The 26,766-nt window shown below is 41.4% G+C and overlaps 1 protein-coding gene across 1 annotated transcript in view; it reads left to right on the top strand.

The window, feature by feature from the left end:
• Nucleotides 1–9,375: 9,375 nt before the first annotated feature.
• The window catches only part of HAO1 (hydroxyacid oxidase 1), a 54,414-nt gene continuing 37,023 nt past the window's right edge, over nt 9,376–26,766 (top strand). Inside the window, exons 1-2 of the mRNA XM_045810324.2 lie at nt 9,376–9,547; nt 15,745–15,896. Of these exons, the coding sequence (XP_045666280.2) occupies nt 9,411–9,547; nt 15,745–15,896 (289 nt within the window). The 5' untranslated portion in view covers nt 9,376–9,410. The remainder of the gene's footprint in view (nt 9,548–15,744; nt 15,897–26,766) is intronic.

The raw sequence follows: 26,766 nt of genomic DNA, 5'->3' as shown, positions 1-26,766 counted from the left end.
CTGGGATAGTAAAGGTCTCCTTCAACAGATTGGAAGAGTCTGTGAGCTTGACAGCTGCTGGAAGGGTTCATTAAGACATAAGGCCATTACTCAGGACAAAATCCCATTAGCGCTACCCCGCCTCAGCTGTGAGGGTTAATGTCCACCTGCGGTGATCGGGTACAGGCTTAAAATAGATGTCTTTTGCCTATCCGCTTATACAGAGCAAATCTTTTCTTCCGTTGGATTTTCTAAAAGTCGAGTGCCCCGTCTTAGTGGTTGTTGAGATATTTTATTCGTTTCCAACCTAAGAAGAGGTCCTCCAGATTTTGGGCACAACGTAGTTTAAAAGGGCACTGGAGAGGAATCCATCAGTCTACTCTTGGGGCGTTAGAAGCTACATGAATATTCTCATCGATAGTGTTTGATTATATCGGAAAATTTCAGTTGACAAGGTATGAAACAGAATCTTCAAACTGAGGTTTTTCTGTTAATGTTAAGGGTCAAAATCACAACACACACACACATGCACACACCTTTGTCCATCCCGATAAATCTGTAGAAAAGAAAATAACAAGAACCAACATTTTAATGAGTGTTTTGGGGATTATTCTCAGTAAAACTAGTTGCAATGACTTCTAGTATCTCGAGTTCTGTAGATTATGTATTAAATTACATTTAATTCTCTTATAACTATAAGTTATAGTTAATCTTGCATATATATAAAGTAAACTGCAACTTCATATATTTATAAACATACAAAATATTGCATGTGTGTGTGTATATAGTATAAGTGTGTATATATAATATGTTCTATATCTTATTACCTTATTGCATCCTTTCCTGGGCATGCTGATGAACTGAGTTCTGGTCAGTAAGGAAATACGTTTTGATTCTAGCAGAAGATACCCTGCATATAAAGAACTTAAATAAGATAAAGAGTTATGTTCTATTATATGATGGAAATTGGGAGGCTGATGGTTTGGCGTTGGTAGGGTGGCTCTGTGGGCCTCAGGACCCAGGCTCCTTGCCTCTTTCTGCCCTGCCAACCTTAGCTCTGGTCTTCACCCTTGGGTTACCTCATTGTCCCCAAATGACTGCTGGAGCCTTTTTTAAAAAACATTTTATTTATTTATTTATTTGAGAAAGAGAGAGTGAGCAAAAGAGAGAGAGAGCACAAGTGAGGGGCAGAGGGAGAAGCCGGCTCCCCTGCTGAGCAGGGAGCCCCACATGGGGCTCGATCCCAGGACTCCCATGGTAGACGCTCAACTGACTGGGTCACCAAGACACCCGAGCTGCTGGAGCCTTCTAGCAGAATAGGGGAGAACAGGTGGGAACGGCAAAGAGTGGACCCAGCAGCAGAGTTATCCTCCCAAGAGGAGTATCTGAAAGGGAAGGCCATGGGGAAGGTGAAAGGCGGTGGTAGGTTTCTCTTGCAACACATAAAGCACATAGCAGTTAGGCAGCGCAGTGTACTGATACGAAATTTACCCATCGTTTCTGTTTCCTAAACAGAACTAATTTATGTTAAATATAAATTTTTTTTGATAAATTTTGATAAGAAAGAGACAAATAGGGGCACCTGGGTGGCTCAGCCGATTAAGCACCTGCCTTCAGCTCACGTCATGATCTTGGGGTCCTGGGATCGAGTCCCATGTCTGGCTCCTCACTCAAGGGGAGTCTGTTTCTCCCTCTGACTCTCTATGCTCTTTTTCTCTCACATAAATAAATAAAATCTTTTAAAAAAAGAGAGACAAATACTTGAAAGCCATGTCTATTTAATATTAATTAACAACTACTACTTGGTGCTATATCAACAGCAGAATTACAGCGGAAGATTCTGCTGGACCACTGGCTACACGAACCAGTGCGGTCCTTCTGGTTTTGTGCGACAGAGGAAAGGGGGTCTCATTGATTCTTTCCATCCTGGGACCCAGTGTTTCTAGAGAAGTGACCACCACAAAGAAATTGCCTTTCATAAGTAATAGTTAATGTTTTCCAATTTTGCCTTAGCCTGAGATCTGTGTAACTTGTGATCAACAAGTTTATCATAATATATATTAAAATAATATCCCATAATGCATGCTAATATAGTAGATAATACATAATACATGTCAATATAATATTATATTGAGCAAGTGTATTTACAGTGGAAAGCAAAGAGACTATATTATTGTAGCTTATAAAGTCTAATGGGTAAATGCGTGACTTCCAGTAGAGTTTAAAAAAGCTGAGAATCAATCTTCGGGTAACTAACCTATGTTGGCCTGAAACCTCACACTGAACCGTTCTTTCCCACTGATCCCAAAGCAGATAAGAGACATGCCATTCCTGCCAAACTATTTCCTCACTGGTAATAAGTTAGATGTTCAATGTTCTTTCTTCCTACGCTATCCTTTGTGGACGGGTGACTACCCCGCCCTAAGGGTTGTTGCCAGCAATACTGAGTTGAAGATCATATGGAGGTAAAGCATCGAAGTAGAAAAAAGCACTTTACAATTATTTTTAAAAATTGGGTCATTATTATTATTTTTTTAAATTTATCACCCTTACCACTATCAACGAAACGAGGAAGGAAGGATGGAAATTCATTCAATCTGCTCCTTTCCCCAAATCCATTTGCTTTTAATAAATTTGCATGGTTCCCACACACATTTCTCGTAAAAATATTCTCTCATTTTAGCAATTTCCAAAAGATGTTGGCCCCAACAATTTTCCAGTTTTCAAATATGCTAACAGTTTTCCATTTGACATGTACACGCATTTGTGACTTTCAGCCTTTAGTGACTGGGAATGATTCACACGAAGCATGCTTAATTACTATTCATCTGTAACACTCCCAGGAGTCATAGAGCTGAACACGTGCGGGAGGACGGCACGCGCCCCGGTCTCACCCTCTCAGACAAGGTGCCTGCAGACTGAGACTATTCCAGGATGCACGTCCAAGTGCAGCGATGTCCTTTCAGCATCGGCTCATAGGTAGGGCTTTCATTCCTGTCTGGCTTCAAGTTATCTCCTTGCAGAAATTAATGTCGTATTTTCAATACCCTGAGCTTTTTCTCCCAGAACAAGACTATAGTTTAAACAAAACGTCCCTGGCTAAGGTCATTTAGATTCTGATTCTTCATCTCTAAAACCAGAGAGCGTGACATCTCATTATTAGCCAGCCTGCTCTCGTTCACTGCTTCTTCATGCAGCTGTGTTCTAAGAACCGTGCCCTCCGGAGAGCTCCGGCTTGCCTTTCTCTACACTGCTTATAGAGAGCATAATTTCTAGCACTTACTACCCATCTTGTTTCATCATTAACCTTGGGAATATCTTTCCAGCTACAGAAAAAAACTTGTGGCATCGAGTTAGTTTTTTTTTTCTTTTTTTCTTTTTTTTTTAAGGTTTTGTTTATTTATTTGAGAGAGAGAGAAGAGAGAGAGCCCAAGTGGGGCGGGGTAGGGCGGCTGCTGAGGGAGAAGACAGACCTTGGGTTTATCAGCCACATGATTTTACTCTTTCCCCCAGCTGTCTTATTCATATGAAAAGATTTCTTGAGTATCATATTCTTATTTGGGTCTTGCTCTGAAATGGATTAACTTATTCAGTTGTGTTAACAAGGAGTGTGAGGACTGTGTCCCAGATTTGATCCTTGCATGAAACTGAATTTGAACTGGACTTTATACACAAATATCTTTTAAATTTTTTATTTTGTTGACAGGGTTTGGGAACCACTAGCCTCTCCAAACTTTTCAAATCCCAAAATCTCTTGCATTTTTCCATTGGAGAATCTCTTTTTTCCCCTTGTGTATATTCCACAGGGTTTATTTATTTTTCTTGTAATAATTCACCCAATGCAGCCCATGGTAGCCAGCTCATGTTGCATATTTTGCTTTCCAACTCCTTCTCTTAATAGTCCCTTGTTCTTCAAGTACATAATCTGCCTCCAAGTTACTGCAAATGACATGAATAACAATGGTCTTGCCACTGCATGACATGAGTTTTAATCCTTTTTCCCTTCAACAGTTTTCCTACCACTCACCCCCTAACCAAATACTTAAATTTTTTCTTTTTTGGTTACTCTTTCTCTAGTACTATGGTTTAAGTTTGTCAGAGTGCGTTGGATTATACTGCAGCAATAAAAACTTCAAAGTTTCAGGGTTTTAAAACAACAAAAGCATATTCTTGCTCATGCTACATAGTCATTTTGGTTCTGGCTGGAAGTTATGCTCTATTGATACTTACATTTGGGAACTCAGGCTGATGGACCAGTCACGATTTGGAATATTGGTACTTACTATGGCAGAGGAAAAGGTAGCCCCAGAGGGTCTCAGTTGACAATTTCTCAGTTACCCAACATTTGCAGCAACAGGGACGGGACTGGAGGAGATTATGCTAAGTGAAATAAGTCAAGCAGAGAACGACAATTATTATATGGTTTCACTCATAGATGGAACATAAGAAATAGCAGGAAGATCAGTAGGAGAAGGAAGGGAAGAATGAGGGGGGGCGGTAAACAGAAGGGGGAATGAACCATGACAGACAATGGACTCTGGGAAACAAACAGAGGGCTTCAGAGGGGAGGGGGGTGGGGGATTGGGATAGACCAGTGGTGGGTATTAAGGAGGGCACGTATTGCATGGAGCACTGGGTGTTATACACAAATAATGAATCATGGAACACTACATCAAAAACTAAGGATGTACTGTATGGTGACTAACATAACATAGTAAAAAATTATTATAAAAATAAAAAAAATAATTTCTCAGTTGATAAACTAAACTTCCACCCATGATTCCTTGGCCAGAACAGGTCTTATGGCCCAACCGTACTAGGACAATTCAGGACATGCAATCCCAAGATGGGCTTAGAAGACAAAGACACCTATTTGCCAAAGAGCAGTAATGACAAGCTCAGTGCACAAAGATCAGTTCCAGATGGAAGAAAATACAGCAGAATGCTTTTACGACCTCTAGCGGAGTTTTCTAAATAAGGCTAAAGAGCCCAAACCATCAGTAAAACTAACGAAAAATTTGATTACATTATAAAATTTAAATTTCTGTACAATAAAAGACCCATAATTAAAGAAAAAACACAGACTCCGGCTTTTGAAAATACTGTGGATTCGGTTTGCTAAGGAAAAAGTCTTTCACAAAACACCTACAGATGTGAGAAAATATTAAAAGCATATTTCACAATGTGTTGCTGAAATGGCAAAAAAGTAATGGATAGCCTCGAGAAGCCAAAGAAGTAAACGAATAAGCATACCAAAAAACAAACACAAAGAAAAAAACTCAAAACCAAACAAAAGCCCAACGGACTGGTAAACAACACTGAGGCTGAAGGTTGTCCAAAGGACATCTACGAAGTCCCGTCCACGGAAAGTCTGGGTGTGTGGGGTGAGGAGACAATTAGCCACGGAGCCATGGAGCCATGGAGCCACAGAGCCATGGAGACTCCCATATAAAGATGGGAACCTGAAGGGCCATACCCTCAGTGAAAAGATAGTGGTGGTGAGTGGGGGTGGGGCAGGGAAGGAGGGGAGGGGAGAGGGGGGAGGGGAGTCCCTGTTTCCACATCCTGGACCTGGTAAAGTAGGAAAAACAAAACTGAACTAATAATTCATGATTACCAATTAACAGTCAAATGAGTTGTCACCCAGGTTCCTACTAACTGAGTGATCTAAAACATGTCAATTCAGTCATCCTGCTGGAAATAATTTATACTCATTTAAATATAACACACATATTTCTAAAGGTGTCAAAATGTTCATAAAATAATCAGGAATAAACAAACCAAATATTGGGTGAGAGCAAGAGCCCAGAGAAGTAAGCAGAGCAAAGTATCCCCGAAGGGTATGTGTTGATCTCAGTACTGGAGCTCTATCTTAAGAACCCTGTGGACCTTGGGGAACGGAAGACAAACCATACCACTTTAAATGTGGACACTGAAAACGGTGTTCACTCAGAGTAATGGAGAAGCACAAATGAACTCTTCACACCCCTCGTCTCTGTCTTCAGACCACCCCCAGATGACTGCTTGCAAAGTCAGCCCTCCTGCACGGCAGGATAGAGGAAACCTTTCCAAAAGTGTGGAACAATTGCAGACCCTTTGATCCCAGCTCAGAGCCAGGACCTCAAGGGGCAACACATTTAGTGCATGAACCAGAAAGAAAAAAATCCACCTAGCTTGAGGTAACTTGCTTGCCTAGGACTTGGCTCTAATTAGAACAAGGAGAGAAAAATAAAAGAGGGATAATAATAATAAGAGAATGAGGAGGAGGAAGAAAGGGAAGGAAAGAAGAAGAGGTAGTGGAAGGAGAAGAATAGGAAGGAGAAGAGGAAGGAGAAGAGAAGAAAGAGGAAGATGAAGAAGGAGGAGAAAGAGGAGGAGGAGGAGAATGAGGAGAAGGAGGAGAAGGAGAAAAAGAAGGGGAAGAAGAGGAGGAGGAGGAAGAGGAGGAAGAGGAAGAAGAAGAAAACAACAAAGGAAACTGAGTGTAAGATGACACAAATAAAGAGAGAAGGGAAGGGCTTGGAGAAAGTGTGAAGAAGGAAGAAAAAGAAAGGCATTGGAGAATATCTAACCACATGCTCTCCATCACACAGCTTCGATACTGACATTGGCATTTTCCTGTATGAAAGAAAGTCAAAAACTTAGTAAAACTGTACCTTATATACGTACACTCACAAAGGATCTCTCTCCAAAGTATATAAAGAAATCCTACCACTAGATCGCAGTCACAAATCTAACATAAAAAATTGTCAAAGACAGAAGCAAGCATTTCACAAAATGGAAAATGAAAGGCCAATAAATACGCTTGTAAAAGATTATCAAACTCATCAGTACGCAGGAGAATGCAAAGTACAACCACCATGAAATCGTTTTTACCCTTGTGAGAGGCACTCTCCCCAGCTCTCCTGGTAGGTTGGTGTCTTGCTGGCATTGGGGCCCGTGACATTACAAACACGGCCCCTCCTGGTGCCTAGAGATAGTGGGGGAGCCGAGATTCCACCAACCCTACACCTCAGGGAAGATGAGAAGCCTCTAAGAAGGATAAAAACAGGAACTAAGAATTCTCCAAGCAATCGTCTAAATCACACATTAAAATGAAGGAGAGTGAAGATCCAGTTGAGAATGTGGAGCTCTCTTACAGCTCGGCCTTGGGTTGTCCTTGAGATGAAGGCAGAAGAGGTCCCCATGGTTTGGAAAGTATCCAAGGGTTGTAGAGATGGCGAGGCATGCATGGTTCTGCTGCACGTTTTATTGGGATATTCTGAAGGGCCGGAAGTGAGTTAAGATTTTATTGAGTCTAGTACAAGAAAAAAAAGTCTCTATTCTTTGGCCACTGTGAAGGAGACTGCTCAAATTCAGCAGGTGCTATTACATTGGCATTTACGGTCCTGATCTCAGACTGGGGAGTGGGGTGGGGGGGTCAGGTGGGCAAGTGCAGCCTGTTGCATCTTGAACAAAGACTGAACTTGTTTTGTCACTTTCTACCCTCAGCATCTCCCTTTACAGAGGCTTAGAGAGGAGCCTATGTCTCTCAAAGAAAGTAAGCTATTGAAACAATGTAATTATCATAACAAAAGCTTTCCAAGCTCCAGCCACTTCTTTTGGTTCTTTCTACCAAGAGATTAATTAAGTAAAGTGGGGACTACAGTTTATTCATGAAGATGGTACTCCAAATCAACTTCTGGGCTGCCACTGCATAGAATGAGTGGATTTTGTTTTTGTTTTTTTTTGTTGTTGTTACCATTCAAGCCTTTAAAAACAAAATCTTCCTTTATTCTCCATCTTGCCAAAGCAGTGGTTCTCAGACAATCTTGTGTATCAGAGTCCCTTGGAAGGCTTGTTAAGGTACGATAGCTGTAGAATTTCTGATTTGGCAGGACTGGGGTGGGGACTGAGAACTTGCGTTTCTAAGAAGGTGAGGCTACCGCTGCTGGTCCTGCTGGTCCAGGAGAACACTTAGAGAAGCACTGGGTCTTATTATCTTCCTTAATTTCACCGGAACTTGGTCTGATTAAGGTTCATTACAGAATATTATGTTGCCTCTACACCAAAATTACATTAGTTGCGTGTAAGGTGCTGACAGTTTTAACAATCATGAAAGTTGCAAATGTAAATATCATGCTTTAATCTGCAAATTTTGAATTAGTTCTCAGCAGAATTAAGATTCCTTAGATCAACTTTCTCCGTGATTTCAGTAGCTGTAAAACTGAGTTATTTGTTTTAGGACTCCCTTATCATAGTAACGGTTATTTACATTCCAATAGCAATTTTAATGTCATTTTGCCTATTATCACACTGATGCAAAAAAGTAAGCACTTGTGAACTTTTGGAATAAACCTGTTTAATTCAATGTCAATCCTGACAGCTTAAAGCCTTTTTGATTGAATAAAGGCATAGGAAAGCGGTGAGATTTGAAGGGAAGGCAGCCAACCCGCTGGTTACCAACAGCTGACACTGCGGGCACCTGAAGGCAGCAACAGAGAACGAGGGGAGTGGGGGATTTGGGATATTTATGTGCCAACTCCCTTGAGTCTTTGGTTGAGGACTTGGTGGAGGGCTGTCCCCTAGAGCATTGACTCCTTAGCACTGTGGTCTGCCAAGTGGTTGGGAAAGCAGGATCCAAGTTGAAGAGAACTTTCTCATACAGAGGTAGGCAGTTAGAATTCAGCTGCCGAGTGGCTGGTGAGCAGCTTACAGTGGAGGCTCCTAGACTGAAACCCAGGTCTGACTGATGTCAAAGCCATTGCTTTGTGAATCATGTCTTAATACTACAAGTCTTCCCCCAAGTGTTCCATGATTGAGTGACATTTTAGATTGAGACCACAAGGTCTTTGGAATGGCACTTCCCTCTATCCTTCCCAGAGTGAGACAAGGCTCTTTACGAATAAGCTGTAAATGTGGGCTTAATGTTCCTTGTTGAAGCCAATGTTTATAATCAGCTGAATTTTATATTATATAGAGACCCCGTTTTTACTGGATGCCCCGTTCATTCCATAAGCTCTTTGTCACATGATATATTCATGGTCCAAATGTGGAAGAAAAATGAGTGGCAGCCCCTTTGGGGTTCCACGCAAAGAGCAAACGCACACACCATGCAGAAGAAGCAGCCTTAGCCAGCACCGAGCCAAGAGTGGATTCAGGCAAGTACTTCCCTAGGTCCTTCATTTTAATGTGACAGACAACTAATCCCCTTTTCCTGCCCCCCCACCCCACCTTCTCATGGCTTAGGTGTACCTGTTCTTTGGCAGACAGATGCAAGTGAGATTGCAAAATTGAAGCGTATATTTGCTCACTTACTATAAGCGACAGAGAAGGAAATCTGAACTTTGGAAAAAGTCTATTAATAATTGACGAAGAGTGGAATTATTAGGATGTAGAAGGCCAGGCAGGGAAAAAAAACCCCAAACCTGGGGTTGCATTAGCCTGTGAAAATGTTTACGCGGTTAGTTTGTATCAGTGATTACGAACAACACGCTAAATCAGTACTTCCGAAGTCTATATATGACTATTACAGGTCTGGGGCAAATGATCAGGAAACGTTGGCTGATAATATTGCAGCATTTTCCAGGTAAGAACATTTATTTATTTTTAAATCATGTCTTAAAATTACACAAGGACGTCCTGCCAAAATAAGATCTCCAAGTTTTAATGTTGATGATGTGAAATTATTTGTCTACGTAGATGCTTAGTACAGAGGCAAAAACTCATGGGACCATGAGAAGTCTTGGGCCATTGAACTGCTTAAAAACATCCCACACCTGGGAATCTCAAACAATTGACTGAAAAAACCAACCCTAAGTTGCCTCACATGGAATTATGTGGGTACTTAATTTAACTGTGTGTAAAAACAGTGATGCATTCTGATGACTCTGGGTTTTTTTTCTCTGAGTGTAACAGGGAGGGTCAACGCTCATGGCATAGGAAGCAGTTAGCATTAAGTGCAAGATAGCCGTCTTATCCGGTTGAACCAGATCCGATTGCTGCCTCCAATGTTCCCATCCTGCCGCCTTTCCATTATCATTCATTCTGATCACTGTTGTCTAAACTTTCACTTTAGATTTCAATTTGACTCTATTGCATTAATCTTTCAACTTGGCTATTTCATCCCTCATCCAAAGTGCTTCACCTACGTCTAGTTCCAAATTAGTTTTCCTTGCCTTTCATATTTCAAAGCGCGATATGGTGGGCGTCATGGTTTATGTTTTCTGTTTGTAATAAAACCAAACAAAATAACTTTAGAGAAGTGTTGTTCTCTCAGCAGTTACGAAATGGTTTATTTGCTGGAGTAGGGGAGGAGAGCCCTCGATAGACTATACCATTTCAGGCTCATCCATCCGACATTATAGCCTCTAGTAAAGCCAGCAAATATTGTGGGTGTTCATTGGTGGTGATAAATTAAAGAAAAAAGGAAGAAAATATCCAGAAGAAAGACTCTGCTTCCTTCTTGGCTTCTTCAGTCTAGAGCAAAATCTCTCAAAAATCACTCTTCTGTAAATTAGGAGAGATGAGATTATTCTAACCAAGATGGTCCTGGGCAAGCAGCACCAAAGCACCCCCAGAAGTCTGACAATGTGATGAAGGATGGGATCCCGCCCACCACCACCAAACTTCTGTAAGCCTTGACTTTGTCTCAGATCTTCCCTGGAACCTACATGAGCTTCACAAATGTCGGAAGAGCCACAGAAAGAGAATAGTTGGCTCAGAGTGGAGGGGCTTAACATTCTGTATGATCTTTTTCAATCATTTAATGTTTTGGGACTCTTCAAAGTTTTCTGCTCCTGGAAGATGTCTCTTCCTAGGCCCATAGTGGTTCTATTCATCGGGTAATACAACTTACCTCTTACTGGTCTCCTGAAAGCAACACTTTAATCCAAATAGGTCATTTTAACCAAGGAAATGTCAGGCCTCTGACGGACTGGTGTCTCTTTGAATTTCTTAGGTCATGGTGCTCAGGTGACCGCCTATTTCCTGATCCACCCTCCAACCCCCGTCACCTCATGCTACTTATTTAACTAACTCACACTTACTAGGAGTGTCTATGGGCTAGACTCTACTACACGCTGAAGATAGAGCAATGAACCCAAGTTCCTATTCACGGGAGCTCGTATTCCAATGGATACATATCCATCTTTGACCTCCATAATGCTGGTGGGTTAAACTGATGCAAAATGTAGCCAAAACAACTGGCCCAGTAGAGGCCTTCAAGAGTGAGCAAAGGGCTGCAGCAGATACAGACACCTCCGCCACCCTGGAAATTCTAGAAACTTCGTGAGACGTAGAAGACCGTGTTGACTTCCAAGTTGTGGAGGGGAAGAGTGCCTCATGCTTGTGTGGGTCACATGGTACTGCAGTGAAGATTCCCAGCCTATGCACATACTAAGTAATTTCAGGACAGATCACAATTCATGAGAATGAGTTTCCATGAACCTTGACTTTCTCTTGTTCAGCTTGAAAGGGAAAAAATGGGGATTAGTCAACTTTCTCTGGAGGTTGGCTGATGCTATTGTATTATCAACTGCTTGAGGAGTTATTCTGTTGCAACAAACGTTAGGGGCCATTGCCTTCAATTCCTCTTTTGTTGTGTCACTTGCTGGGTGACCCTTCGTTCCTCACCTTCTAGCATTGAGCTGATCACATGGCGCTAAGAATAGATTTCCTGCCAGGGTCCTGGTGACTTTGGGTTGATGGGATGAAGCAAATCAATCTGAACTCTCTCATTCTGATTCAAATAAAGACTCTGCAAAACAACCAAACTCAGATAATCCATTGTGACACAGTGTCAGGGCATTTTAAAGACCTTTATGAAATGTATCCACCTCCCCCTCCCACAAGCACAGTGACAGCTGTTCTCTCCCCATGCTCGCGCTCCGCTCTGACAACCACAGTTTGGTGTTCTGGGGACCTGGCTTACATATGTGACCTCGAAGTTGCTTGTAAACATTTCTGGGAAAAGACTTGGGACTCTCATGTTATTGTGGCCCTAAAATAATAAAATAAAATAAAATAAAATAAAATAAAATAAAATAAAATAAAATAAAAAAATAAAATAAATACAAAAGGACATATAAAGTCAAATAGATGGAACCATTTCCTATTGTAAACATGAAGCAAACAGCAGATGTCGGCTTGCTCCAGTTTGCATGGCCTGACCTGATTGAGGTTAACTTAGAAAGAAACACACAGTAGGTAGTTTCTCTCACGAATGAACTTAGTGTATCCTTCTCAATCACGGTCTGCACTTTGTGGCTTTTTGTGAGATTATCATTGGTGGAAACGAATTCTGCAATTTGGGGCAGCTAGAAGTTCCGATGATATTAGAAATGAAGCTCCTTTTCTTTCCTGCTGTGTCATTTATTAACACTGAAAGTGGCATGATTTTCTTTTAAATAACAGAGGGAAAGTGATCGCATTCTCCCACTTTAATATTTGAGAAGCGGTCTAAACTCAGCTGCGGCATTTTAAGTATTCTCCTCATGGGTGTAAATGCCTCAGGATCATGCGGCTGGTTTCCAGACAGGTGAATAAGCCACTCTTTGCTCTCGCATTATGCAAAGTAGCTAATTGCCTCTTCCTCTTGAAGATTCATATGGAAAGAGGTCTCACATCCCAGCTCTTTTCTCTCCTCCTCCTCCTGTCCTCTTCTTTGCCCTCTCTCCCCCCCCCCCTTTCTATCTTGGACCACAAAGCTGTGGCTGCTTCATCCAGACAAGTGTTGGTAAATCTATGCACGTGTGCGCACGGGCGCGCACGCACACGCTCACACAAACACACACACACAAGCACAACTACACACCTTGTCAGGAGGGTCACAGGCCTTCTGAAACCCATTTATATGCCAAGGCATTCAAAAACTGGCTTGGCTATTTAAATATGCTTGCTACGCAGTGTTTTCTTCAGCCTTCAATCCCTGCCCTCCTTATTCCTTTACCGCAATACCTCAGAAGTTGAGAGTGATCCAGTTAAATGTTTTAAAGATCTCACGATATTAAAAATGAAAGGTAAAAAATGAGATTACAAAAATTGTGCTATCTTATATATTTTATATACGTAGTTACATATCTTTCATTTGATGTAAATACTTACAGTAAAAAATTAATGTGGAGAAATTGGCATGCAATAAGATCGTCTTACAGGACTTATGAAACATTAATTCACTGTGTTCGGTTGATGGGATTCGGTAACAGCACATGGCTTTAAAGCTGCGTTGATGGGATTCGGTAACAGCACATGGCTTTAAAGCTGCGTGTTAAGTGTCTTCCTTCAAATAATCCCATCATGGAGTGTGCGTACATCTCCAGATTTTTTTTTTTTCTGTAAATTAAATGTGAGGCTTTTGTTGGATGTGAGGTGTGGGTCCAAAGCCCTAAGAAAGGATTTCCCCCCCTTAGCCCACTTCCATTCCTCGGGCATTTTACTTTCCATCCTTTGAAAGAGGTTTTATTATTCAATTGGTTCAGTTGTTTTGTCGATCTTCATCTCCTGTTTCCAAAGTGGAGGTCCGATAAGACCACAGTCCAAGGTTATAGTCGGCTGTGATTTTCTGTAAGATTGTGGAAAAATCATTTAAATTGGGGGTGGGGTCGGGTGGGACTTGGAAAGCTATTAGAACTACCGGACAAGGTTAGTTGTAATTGCTCTTCGGAAAATATCAAAACGTGGAGAACTTTTTAGAGAGCACACACTTTCCACTCCATTGATCTTACCTAATTTTGTATGAGAATTGCATTTTGTGCACTGGTTGGTTGAGTCTCTGTAATGTCACCCTCAGAACAGAAAGTAGTGTGTATGGGGCGGGGGCGGGAAGGAAGAACACACAGTTATTAAAGGGACTGCGCCACCACGTGGACAAGCATAAAACTACTGCCTGGAGATAGAAGGATTGAGCCTTGCCTTCTATGCAGGAACTGAACCTTAAACAATGTCCTCTCTCTCTCTCTCTCTCTCTCTCTCTCATCTCTCATACACACACACAGCTGATGCCCGGCAGCTCTGTGTGTGCTCTTCGTAAAAGCTTTCATTGTTTCCTCAGCTCTAAGTATTAATGCCTTCCAAGGCCAGCATGCCAACGACCGCTATTAAAATCTTTTTCTCTCGTTCTAATAATACACTTAGAGATGATTGGTAATAAAAACTCTCTTCAAGGCTTCTGCCTTTCCCCCTCAAAATGGAGATCAAAGAAGCATGCTGTGAGGGTCAGCCCAAAAGAAAAGACTTCCAGCAGCAAAGCATGTGGTGTGACAGAAAATAATGACAATTATGATGTTCAAAGGAATTGCAGGGAAATCGCACAGTAAAACTTCTTTATTACGCTTTTCAAGGGCTGGAGGGTTTTACTTTTTTATGTGAAGAAAGGTTAGATTACAGACCCAAAGCAACATGAAGACAGAATTTCTTCTTCCGCTACAGGAAGTAGGCTTCGGTTACGACTTCGGAGGTTCGATTTATTTTGGTTCGTCCAGTTCTAAATCACACTTCACCATATTAACTAAAAATCTTAACCTCTCTGGAAGCAGAGTTCAGTCTAGGTCATGAAAGGTGTTCTGGTTAGGTATGTATGTGGGTCTTACACACATGTTTATTGTCTTAGTGCTCATTAGAAATGGGGCTGTATTTTCTTCCGTTCTAATCAGTGACTAATGAGAGAAATAATCTTCAACAAACAGGACATATAAATTTTGCTAAGAGGGAAGAGAACTTGTTCTCCTGTAAATTTTACTCTTAAAGTTTTGGTTCTTGGTTTATTGATCATTTTCATCGCAACACGAAAAAACTGCAGGAAGAGTCATTTAAGATCATGTTCAGGAGACAAAAATTCTTCAAGACAAAACTCCAGTTTCGGCCAAATAACCTTTTTGAGGAAAATGCTCAATTAAACTAAAAAAAAATTATCTTCCCTCATCATCATACTTCAATGAATACTGACTTCAGTTCAAGGAGTTTGAAGACAGCACATTATAATTTTAAAAGTAGGTACCTAAAATTACTGTTATATATGTATATATATATATATACATATATAAAGAGAAACTGGACATAGTATATCTTCTTAAATTATACTCTGCCTTCCATGGTTTTGTAAACCATCTTCAAAATGACTCGGAGGAAGTGAAATGAAACTAGGTTCACACAAAAACATTAGCGTGGATGTTTGGAGTGGCTTTATTAATAATTGCTTCAAATTGTCTCTCAGCTGGGGAATGGGCAAACAGACTGGGTACCTTTGTACAGCGGAATACTAGTCATCCACCAAGAGGAACAGATTACGATCACACTCGGAAACACGGGTGGCTCTCAAAAGCACTATTGTTCAGTGAAAGAAGCCAGACTCAGAACGCTACGTTATATATGAATCCTTTTGTATATTCTTGCGAAGTAAAACTATATGGACAGAAAAAAGTATCAGTGGTGGTTAGGGGATTGGTTTCACTGCAAAAGGACATGGGGAAATTTTTCAAGATGGCGATCTGTTCTTGACTGTCTTGGCAGTCAGGCAAATGCATGCGTGTGTCAACGCTCGCACGGGCAAATCCCACCATATGTTAATTACACCTCACTAAGAACAATAACTTGTGAAATTCATTTTTCTCTTATGGCTAACTTGCCTTCTTAACAAACGTTAAAATTGCCCGTTTTCCTTTAACTTTGTGAAGTAATTTGCCAGATGGGAAAAAACAAAAGGATATTTTCTCTTTTTAACTAAAATGAAATGTCAAAGCTTTGGTTATGATTTTTAAAGTTCTATTTTTTTTTTTTTTTTAATTCTAGATGGAAGCTCTATCCACGGGTGCTCCGGAATGTTGCTGAAGTAGACCTGTCGACTTCTGTTTTGGGGCAGAGGGTCAGCATGCCAATCTGTGCTGGGGCTACGGCCATGCAGTGCATGGCTCACGTGGATGGGGAGCTTGCAACCGTGAGAGGTAAGAAAAGAGTCCTCACCCAAAGGGACAGAAGAGGATTAACAGTTATTGACTTCTTTCTCTGTATGCATCAAGCAAACACTTCCCCAGGTATTTTTACACTCACAAAAATTAAGCCCATTGACACTGCCATCCAAATACCTGTTCTCGCACATCTGCTCCTCTATGACTCTGGGCAAGATACTCTTGGTGCCTCAGTTATATCAGCTATAAAGTGGGGATAAAAATAGTACCCATGTCCTTGAGTTACTGTCAGGATTAAATGAGTTTGCACGTATAAAGTGCTTAAAATAGTGCCTTGCACGGAGGGGTGGTTCACTAGCTTTTAGTTATATTATATGTATTAATACCCACATTTCAGAAAATGGAGGTCTGAGAAATTGACGCCCCCATGGTCATACAGCTAGGTAGTGGCAGAGATGGGATTCAACCTAATGGCTACCTTATTTCAAAGCCCTTCCTGCTTCCCCAAACCACATGATTCTCACCAGGAAACAGCACATGCAGAGACCTGGTTGGTGGAGTTTTCTGTCATGGTTTGGGACCACTATACTGTTTTACGAATGGGTTATATTCCCAATAGAGTATTTCTAACTGCCTTAGCAGAGAGAGGGATGAGAAATTCAAATATGATGTAAAGAAATTCCTTATTGGGGCTAATTTATTAACTTCCCAGTCCCCTAGCAACTATGAACATTTGAAAAGGTATGCACAGTGATAAATCTCCCCACCCTGCTTCAGAAACTCATATAAAAGTTGGTAATGAATTCTATCTGACTTCTTTTGATGCTAAGCAGGGCAGGAAATTCAGGCCCGAGGAGCAGGAACTAAATACTATTTTAAAGCATTTAGTTCTAAGTATCACAGATCTTATGGGTTTACTTCCCTTCTTGAAATGTCTGCCACGGAATTCTGCCAGGGATATCAGCATGACACGGTTGGTTGTGCTGGACGGACTTAGGTTAGAGTCTAGAACTTTTTTAATTCAAGGACCACACACAGAGAAGTGGTCCTGGGGCCCCAGCCATTTGTCTATGGTAATCCTGAAATATGGGCAGGGAGAAGGGGAAAAAAAGAAGGAAACCGGTATCTTTCCATTTACAGTTGGGGTAAGAGAGGCCTTCCCAGGCATTCCTGAGACAACAACCATTAAAACAAAAGCCAACAAATCAATACAAGCCTCAGAAACTTCCATGCTGTCAAAGTTCTACACAAATTGAAAAAACAAGCGGCAAACAAAACAAATTAAAAAATTATGAGGCTGCAAAGCGTTAATGACCTTTCCGTGTGAAGAACCCTTATACTTGAATAACAAAATAACATCTAACGCCAAATAGATGAAAAGAAGTAAGTGGAAAAAGCCAAATAGGAAATTCATAAGTGGACACATGAAAATGGCCAATAAACATATGAAAACTACTCGTTTTCCCTGGCTATCAAATAAATGTAAGTTATAACTATATGTTTTATTTTCTGAATATCGAGTTATTATTTTCTGATTATACATTGTGAGAAGGGTGGAAGGAAAACGTGCATTTTCAAATACCGATAGGAAGAGCATGAAGTGGAATCATATCTCTAGAAAATCATTGACAATTGTTTATCAAAGCTTTGAAAGTGTGAATTCCATGTGATGCTCCAATTCCTCTTCTAGAAATTCCAAGGGAAGAATTATGACTTTGAAGAACGGCATCTCTGCAGGGATTCTCATGCCTTTGTTATTCTTAATAGGAGAAAAATTAGAAAAAATAAACCCACCCAAATGTCCCATAATTGGAGGTTGGTTGTCAAAAGCAGGGTACATTAGAAACGGGATGGGAGGGGCGCCTGGGTGGCACAGCGCTTAAGCGTCTGCCTTCGGCTCAGGGCGTGATCCAGGCGTTATGGGATCGAGCCCCACATCAGGCTCCTCCGCTATGAGCCTGCTTCTTCCTCTCCCACTCCCCCTGCTTGTGTTCCCTCTCTCGCTGGCTGTCTCTATCTTTGTCGAATAAATAAATAAAATCTTAAAAAAAAAAAAAAGAAATGGGATGGGATACATTTTTGTAATGATATCAGAGAAAGAGTGGGTTGGTATGGAAAGATGGTGTGGTATAGTTTTTAAAAAGCAGTTAAAACCATGGTAAAGCCCTAAAATACATTTATTTTTTTTTTTAAGGCAAAGAACATAGACTACATTTTATGTGTGCTTATTTACGAGTGATGAGATTCCTCTTGACTTTATATTCTTCTTATTCTGGGTCCATACTTGGAAAATTCCCTTTGAACTATTTTGTAAGTCAGGAACAATAAAAACTAAGCAAAAGATGGAGAAGGGACCATGAGGAGAATGGCGGTGAGGGAGAGGAAATAAAAGAAGGCAATAAACAGAGCTCACCTGGTTAAAACAACAACCACAAACCCTGGAGATTGCAAATATATGTATATATTCCTTTATGTGACACTTGACAGGTGTCGCTGTATTCAGCCTGTGGGCAAAGAGCTAGGGCTCCAGAGAAAGCAGTTTTCTCGAGGAGTAAATGACAGGACTTACTCTCCACCTCCCTTCCGATGGTTCCAAGATCAGGGCTCCCTATTTTTGGTGGGAATGGGATGAAAAAAAAGATGAGAAGAAAGTTCCCTTAGAAGCTATAATTTGATGGCCTAGATAGGACTATTTTGTGCAACATTATTTCCTCCCATCACAAACCAGGAGGCATTCTTACGTACCTGTTGGAGTATTCCTTTAGATTAATTTATCAAACACTTACAAAGCAAATACCATGTTCCAGGCTGCTATTCTAAGTACATTACAAGTATTAAAGCATCAAATCCTCAGAGCAGCCCAAAGAAGTAGTACTAGAGTAAGCCCATTTGACACATGGGAAACTGAGGCACCCAGCAGATGGATAACTTGTCCAGGCTCACACAACTCATACGTGATAGAAATGGGATTCAGACCTAGGCAGTCTGGCTCCAGAATCTTGGCTCCTAACCACCTTGTGCTGCTTTTCATTTCCAGAAGATCGCATACAATACCGTGAGGGGAAGCCCATTTATCTGTCGATGACAATCCCCTAAAAGTAATTGATTAATTGCTTTAGGTGCGTGCAAAGCAGGCGCCCCCCAGGAGAGTGGGATACATAATCGATATTGGGACAGGGTTGAACAGTAAGAATGCAGAGGGTGTGGTGCCACTGAGGACACGGAGGAACTGGCAATGGAAGGGCACACACAATGCCCTCGAGAATCTAAGACCCTGGATCAGGTTCCTGGGCAGATATCAGGGCAGTGATATCACAGTTTATATCAGATTTGTGGTAGAAACCCCCTTTAAGGATTTCAACATTCTTAAGGTTTTCTTCTACAGTCCAATTACCATGGATGGATGGGTGGTCTATTTAGTATTTAAATTAACCCTGAAAGTCGATGGGGATCAGCCCGTGACTGGGATCACTCTTTGGTTGGTATGTTTTGGTCGTGGGATGGGTAGGTTACTTGGATGGAAAGAAAGCATGTGTGCCTGGGGCAGATGCTGCTGGTGCTCGGGATATATCCCCCTGTTACTTTTCATTTCTATCAGAACCTGTGACTTATTGCCTGACATTTTCTCTGGCAACAGGAGTGGATGGATAGGAAGGTTCGGCGTTTCCTGACCATTAACACACACTTCGTTAACAGCCTTCCCGTCCCTCTCTCACTTTCCAACTCATCTTGTGATTATTTCCAAATTAAAGACTTGTACCCATATCTTTGTCTCATTGTTGGCTTCTGGGGGAATGCCAACCAAGGTGAGGGCCACTCAAATCCCCAGGGAACGGTCAGGCTTGAATAATTAGAATGGGCATCCAGAAAGTTCTGGAAGTTGCCACAGTACCACAATCTTACCTTCTCAATTGGCTCTCCAGACTTCACGGAACCCTGCTTCAAGTGTCTTTCGGGCTTTCTTTTCACCACTGTGGAGCCCATCCCCAGTGTGAACTGGGCCTGAGAAGAGAACTCTTGTTTTCTTACACAGCTTTGTATGTTGAAGAGCAACTGATGGAGCTACTCTTTCTTCATTTTCAAAATGGTGGTGAATATAAGCTTGCCAAATAAAATACAGGGAGCCAGTTACATGTGAATTTCAGATAAACAACAAATCTTTTGTAGCTGGGTCATCCTATATGTTTATTTGCTGTATCTGGCAACCTTAGTTGAATAAGAGCTCTTACTTCTAGGGGGTCCTTTGAGAATCACAGGAGAATAATGCTAGGAAAAGCTTCCCAAAATGGGGTGCACTTTTTATTTGCCCCTCAGGGTTCCAAAAATCTCTTCCACATATTAAAAAATGGACTTCCAGAAAAGTACCCTCCATTTACACTTTAATGGGAGTGAAAGTCGCCCTTTTTCCTTTGCTAAAGATATTTTTGTTTTAAGCTTTATGCAGGAACCTCAAAAATGCCTTTGAGGGTCAGACTGGTAACATAAATATCCAAAGAGGGATGAAGCTAAGAAAACAATAATGTAGGCTCAGCGGTGGAGACGGTAGTAGTGGAGATTGCAGGTTCCACGGAAGGGGGCAGCCGCATTTCAGTGCTACTAACTATGGCCCCGAGGGAATGAGGATGTGGGCTTGCCAAATCTTCAAACATTTCAAGAGAAGCCAGAAACCTTGATTTTTATGTGTAATCTCCTGGTTTTTAAATGTTGGCAAATAAATCAAAAATTCTCTAAAACACTGGTTGGGGCAATAATGTGTGGGCCAAAGCAAATACTTTTGTGGGCTACAAGTGTCCCCTGGGCTGTCAGGCTGGGACATCTGATTTATGTGGAAATTCACCACTAACTAGTTTCACTTCTGTGGCAGGTCATTTTCACTCTCTAGGAGGATTACGTTTCCTCACTGATAAAGTCAGCTGCTTCAGATCAGTGGTTTGCTTACCGTGTCCCAAGGAGGGCAGGATTGTTCCCAGGGCTCTGGGGGGTGGGGGAGTTAGGTGTGTCACTGAGCACAGAGCTACTCCTGTTTGCTTGCTGGGGTTCGACAGGACTGACAGGACAGGTCCTTAAAGAAAGAGTTCTCCTAATGAAGGCAAGAACAAAGACCAAATCACCACAATGAGAAAACTTCGGAAACCCAAAACAGAAAATTCCCAACAGGAAGATGATCTTTACCATTTTTCCTCCCAGGGTATAAATAAATGATTCTGTCCCCATTTAAGATTCCATTAAATAGAGAGACCATTCAAGGTAAACAACAGCCCTTCTGAGATCCCACCCCTTTCTTCCACCCCCTGCCGTCCATGCCAGTCCCAGAGAGCGTAGATGGCGGAATGAGCATTTGTATGCTTTTGATTTTCATTTCTCATAGCTGCATGCTTGGGATAGAGGAAAACAGGCAGACGTATTTATTTCTGGATCTTGCTGAAAACACAAATAGATGTTTGATAAATGCCGCACAAATTAACTGTTGTGAAAAATGATGATAGCCAACATTTATTTGGCAATTAATGTGTGCCAGGCAATTTGCTTTTATTAACTCATCTATGTCTTACCCATCTTAAAATGTGAGTCCAAAGCCCTAAGGATCTTTTCCCAGCTCCTGTGCTTGTGGAAACTGAGGCTTGCTGAGGATAAATACCTTGTTCCAGGTTATTAATCACTTGTGCAATGCTGTTTATAAGATCCTGGTCAGGGACTGATATGTCCAAGTATCATTAACTGCAGCAAGAACCCTAAGGCAAATTCTATGTTGTAGTCTTGGAATATTAACTGCAAACATTCTGTGTTTTTATAGTTTTATCCCTTTAGTTTTGAGAGGATGGAATAAGCCTAATATTCATTAGGAAATATGAGCCTTGAGCAAAATTCAGAAGCATAAATAAAGGGGCTTGAATTTTAAACAAAGATTAAAACTCCTAAAAGCTGGGGCGCCTGGGTGGCTCAGTCGGTTATGCATCTGACTCTTGGTTTCGGCTCAGTTCATGATCTCTGGGTCATGGGCTTGAGCCCCGCACCAAGCCCCACATTGGGCTCTGTGCTCAGCAGGGAGTCTGCTTGAGATTCTCTCTCTCTCCCCTTTTGCCCCTCCCCCCGCTTGCATTCTCTCTTTCTCTCTAAAATAAATATATAAATCTTAAAAAATAAAAATAAAAGCAACTCCTAAACATCTTTTAGGGTGGAAGGAAACTGGGGGACTGGGTGGCTCAGTTGGTTAAGCATCTGCCTTCGGCTCAGGTCATGATCCCAGGGTCCTGGGATGGAGCCCTGCATCGGGCTCCCTGCTCAGTGGGGAATCTGCTTCTCCCTCTGCCTCTCCTTCCTGCTCATTCTTGTTCTCTCTCTCTCTGTCACAAAAATGAATAAATAAAATCTTAAAAAAAAAAAGAGGGAAGGAAACTAACTGAGAAACACTGAGCGGAGAGCAGTTTGCCACGCATTGTATTATGAATAAGACATTTATTGCACTAGACGATTTAGTTAACACTTTAATAATTGACAACTTATAATATTTACGGAGCCCTATAAATGCCTCTACTTAGAATGGCACATCCGTTTGAAACCCTATTAGATTGCTTTTTATTTAAGTTTTATTCTTCTTATGAGCCTCAGAGATGACTGCAGAATCATGTCTACAGATACTCAGCGTAGGGAAGGAAATATCAGTGAAAAACACAAACATTAGTGCCGTATAAAGCAGGGAGGCTCCTTAGGTGAAATTTCCATCTCGCAAGAGAAGTAAAGCATCTCTGACTTCTCAAAGAACAAATAAAATGCTTATTATACCACGGAGGCTTGCGGGACATTATCTTGGAAGTCTCTCTGGTTTTAGGCACTGTGGCTGTAATGAAATCTTATTTCAGCCTCCATGGAACTCCAGGAGCTCTTTTGCTTCATTTAAACATGAGAAATCAAGAGGAAAGAGAAGAGATTGAGCGTTCCTTCATCCCTTGGCTTCTGACTGTTATGTACGCAAGCACCACATGAGGGAGCGCCTGGACCTCAAATAGAGAAAGATTAAAACCCACCCCACGCGTTCCAGGAATGCTCAGCATATTAGCAAATTCTTAGTAAACTGTCAAAAAAAAAATTTTTTTTTTTAAAGAAATTCCTGCCCCTGGATGCAATTAGAGGCTACCACACAGGATTTGATGGGCCATAAAACCATTAAATCTAAAACACTTTCTTTTTGAGCCTAAAAGGCCAGAACATTCCAAAGTGAAGTTTGGGGACTCAGCTATGACTTGACCACCTATTAAGGTGCAGGTGGAACAGATTGCAGAGTAACACAAAGAGCCATACAGACCCCAAACAACTGAATTAGGGTGTCGGCGAGAGTTTTAGCTGCTGAATTTTCTGGATTTTCCGAGATTAAGTGATCGACCTTAACATTGAGTGAAAGACCATTCAGCAAGAAAAATTGTCATTTCCTTTGCTCCAGACCCAAATGATGTATTTTGAAAGCTTTATTGATTTATATATTTATGTGTTGTACTAGGTGACCGAGTAGATATACATTTTCAGCATACCTATGAGGAAAATGTCCCCATTATTCTCACTTTTACCTAAATCCAGGAAAAGCATTAGATTTGCTTTCAATGAAACTTTTATTTTTTTCTGAAATGAGTGCCTTTTATGCACCAGATGCTGGACTTAACATTCCTATCATTAATCCTCACAATAGACCTGTGAGGTAATTATCATTTATCATTCTCCTCATTTGACAATGGAGGACAAGGACGCCCTTGACCAAAGTCTAGGGCTGGTCCATGATCAAGATGGGGTGTGAACCAATATTGGTTTCACTCTAGAGTCTGATCCAGTTATTTATCTTCATCCAGTATTTTATCCATTTTCATGGAGAAGAAACAACACCAAGGAGGAATAAGAAGAAAAGACAGTTCACTAAAACTTGGTCCAAAGTACATCATTAGACACTTGGAAGGGAACGCCTCTTGGTTTCATTGTAGTAAAAAAGAATCAATTCTCACCTTTATTTTCAACCTATTTCAGCTCAACTTTATGTTTTGGATGTTCTTTTCCAGCAATCAAAATTCAGTGGACATGCTCTTTCTTTTTTTTTTTTTTTTTTTAAGATTTTATTTATTTATGTGACAGAGAGACAGCCAGAGAGAGAGGGAACACAGCAGGGGGAGTGGGAGAGGAAGAAGCAGGCTCACAGCAGAGGAGCCCGATGTGGGACTCGATCCCGGTACGCCAGGATCACGCCCTGAGCCAAAGGCAGACGCTTTAACAACTGCGCCACCCAGGCGCCCCACTGCGCCACCCAGGCGCCCCTGACATGCTCTTTCTGCATACACAACTCACAGTGTGTGCGCATAGACACACACACACACACACACACACGTATTAAAGGATTATGGACCTTCTTTGTACATATGCTTAGATATATATATAAAAATGGGTCATTTATATCTAAAGATTTTCCCCCCAAAAATGATAGATTCAGTGTTGAAATCACTTTGCACTAAGACAAACTCCATCAATCAAAAACAGCTAGTAAAAAATCAGACTCTTACTAACTGAAGACCAACATCGAATGGTATGATTCCTAGTATCTCGCACTGGAATTTAAGCTCTTGGGCAGCTTTCTTGAGAGCTCGAGATTGCTTCTTCTCAAATGATTAGTGTGCCTGATGACATTAAAGCGTGGCAGCGAGAAGTCAGTGGCTCCCTGGTGGGTCCTGACACCGAGGTTGTTAGACTGAGGAAGGTGGATTGAGGTCAAGGCCAGGCTTGCTCTTCCTTGAACCTGTCGTAAAACACATCTCGCTGTGGTGTGGTCTCCATGCCATCTGTCAGTTATGCCAGGACCTGACAACTTAATAAAATGACAGAATAATTACCTGGGGATCATTACAGTAAAGCGAAAGTTTAAGCCTAATGCAGAGTTCTGCCCCAGAAACAAAGTGGACGCAAGAAAAGGAAGACAGAGATGTCATTGGGACGAACTGTTTCTTGCAAACCTTTCCATACACTCAAAAACAGCTCGCTAAGTGAGTGACCGTGTGATCACTCAAGGTTAAACTGCTCCTGATTCAGACAATGGGCCATCTTGAAAGCACTGGAAAGATGAACTCTGGTTTCCTGGCCTTTCTTGGCACTGCTGAAATTGCTTCAGTTCTCTAAATCATAAATTAGGATTTGTTTGACCACTTCTAAGGATTTCACACATAATTGTAGTAGAAATTTCACAACATTACTTTTCTCAGTAATCGCAAGAGTAATTTTAGACACGCAGACAATAATATTCACCGCCTCTTTAATAAGCCTGTAAATGGCAGTTCCTGTGAGAAGAAGGATGACACAGCCAGTGGATAGGCACATTTATGCAAACACTCTAGAGGGTCAGACGCTGAGTTTCGAGCCACGCAACTGCTTGGTACTTTGTCATTGCATATTTTCCCCATTGCACAATGACTTCCTGTGCAGAGGACAGAATGCATTTTCTCAACAAAATTTTCAACACAGCTGTCTTGGTGACTAAGTTTTGCAGGAGCTTTTTAATCAAATGCACCTAAAAATAACTCTAGACACTTTCATCATGTTACCCCTTTTCCCTTTAAACACACAATTTTGGAAACTTAACTCACCTTTCCCATAAAGGAGAACTATTTTCGAAGAAATAATTTGGACCCACAGTAGCACATTGCTTAAGCATTCTGCTCTAATCTGGGAATATGATTTGACCCACACGAATTAATGCTTCAAATCATAGACATTTACTCCCACTGATAACTACAAGTTTGTATTTTCCTCTGTTGTGGTGGTGGTGGTGGCTGTGGATGAATATCATTCTCAGATGTATTATCATTCCCTCCTTGTCAAGCCTGGCGTGATAAACTTCAGTTTTATTTGGTGATTCGACATCTTATTTGCATGTGTGAGACTGTTGGACTGGACATTAAACATTCGGAAACTATTTTATAATCGGTAAATTGAGCTGCTTCAGCTTTGAGATTCTTCTCTCTCCCTCATCTTCTACCATTTTATTTTTATTTTGTTGTTTATTTTTGCTTCTAAACTGAACTCTAGGAAGCTGGGCAAATTCTAGATAAGCAAGGTTATAAAATACATCTGATAATGGTGAAATGAGCCGAGGGGCTGTTACTATAATGTGATTTAATTCCTTGACTTTAAAACTAGCAAGGGATGTGCATAAGAAAATGTGGCACATTTACCTGTGCCCTCCTCGAAGGGACACCAGTGCAGAGGACAGACAGAGGCACAGGCAGGAGGTGGCTGGCAATTGGCAAGCTGGGAGCCAGTCACTTCCCATCCTATCACCCCTGGTCAGTTTGCTGTAAGGTCCTGGTTTTTGAGTAAAGAACTTGAACAGGCAGGCTTAGCGTCCCCTAAAGTTTAAGTCCACAGTGGTTTTCCTGTCTTCTCTCCCCTACAAGCGGATTACCTAGATCAGCAAAAAATGTTTTCATTAAGGCTTGATGGCAAACGAGATGCTGCCAACATCTAGAGGTGCGATTGCCTTTCTTAGCCGTACGGGGGATTCTGCCAGTTTGTGCTGTTTTGAAAGCAATTTCCCTGTTCTAGCCCAGTTGAATCGTTGCACATTGGAGTTTAGGGTTCGTATCGACTCCAGAGGTGGTTGCATTTATATCTGGATGAGCTGATGTAACCCTCAGTGGTTGATTACAGGTTCCATGGTGTAGAAATTGAGTCAACTATACTGAATGGCAGTTTGGGGAGGCAGAACTACATTTGATCTGACGCCAGATTGTTGCAGACCCTTGTAGCATTTCCCCACCCTAGGGCATGTGATTCAACTCTAATGAAAAAACTTTGTTGTGGGTGCATCCCAGGATAAATTGATTCTGTTAAGCAGAATGCACCAATATCTTCCACTAGCCCATAGCTGGGGCGTATGGGA

The sequence above is a fragment of the Ursus americanus genome, chromosome 22 (assembly GCF_024610735.1).
Source record: "Ursus americanus isolate L20-20 chromosome 22, mUrsAme1.1.p, whole genome shotgun sequence".
In the NCBI taxonomy this organism is placed as follows: domain Eukaryota; kingdom Metazoa; phylum Chordata; class Mammalia; order Carnivora; family Ursidae; genus Ursus; species Ursus americanus.
This window is presented reverse-complemented; position numbering and strand designations above follow the sequence as displayed.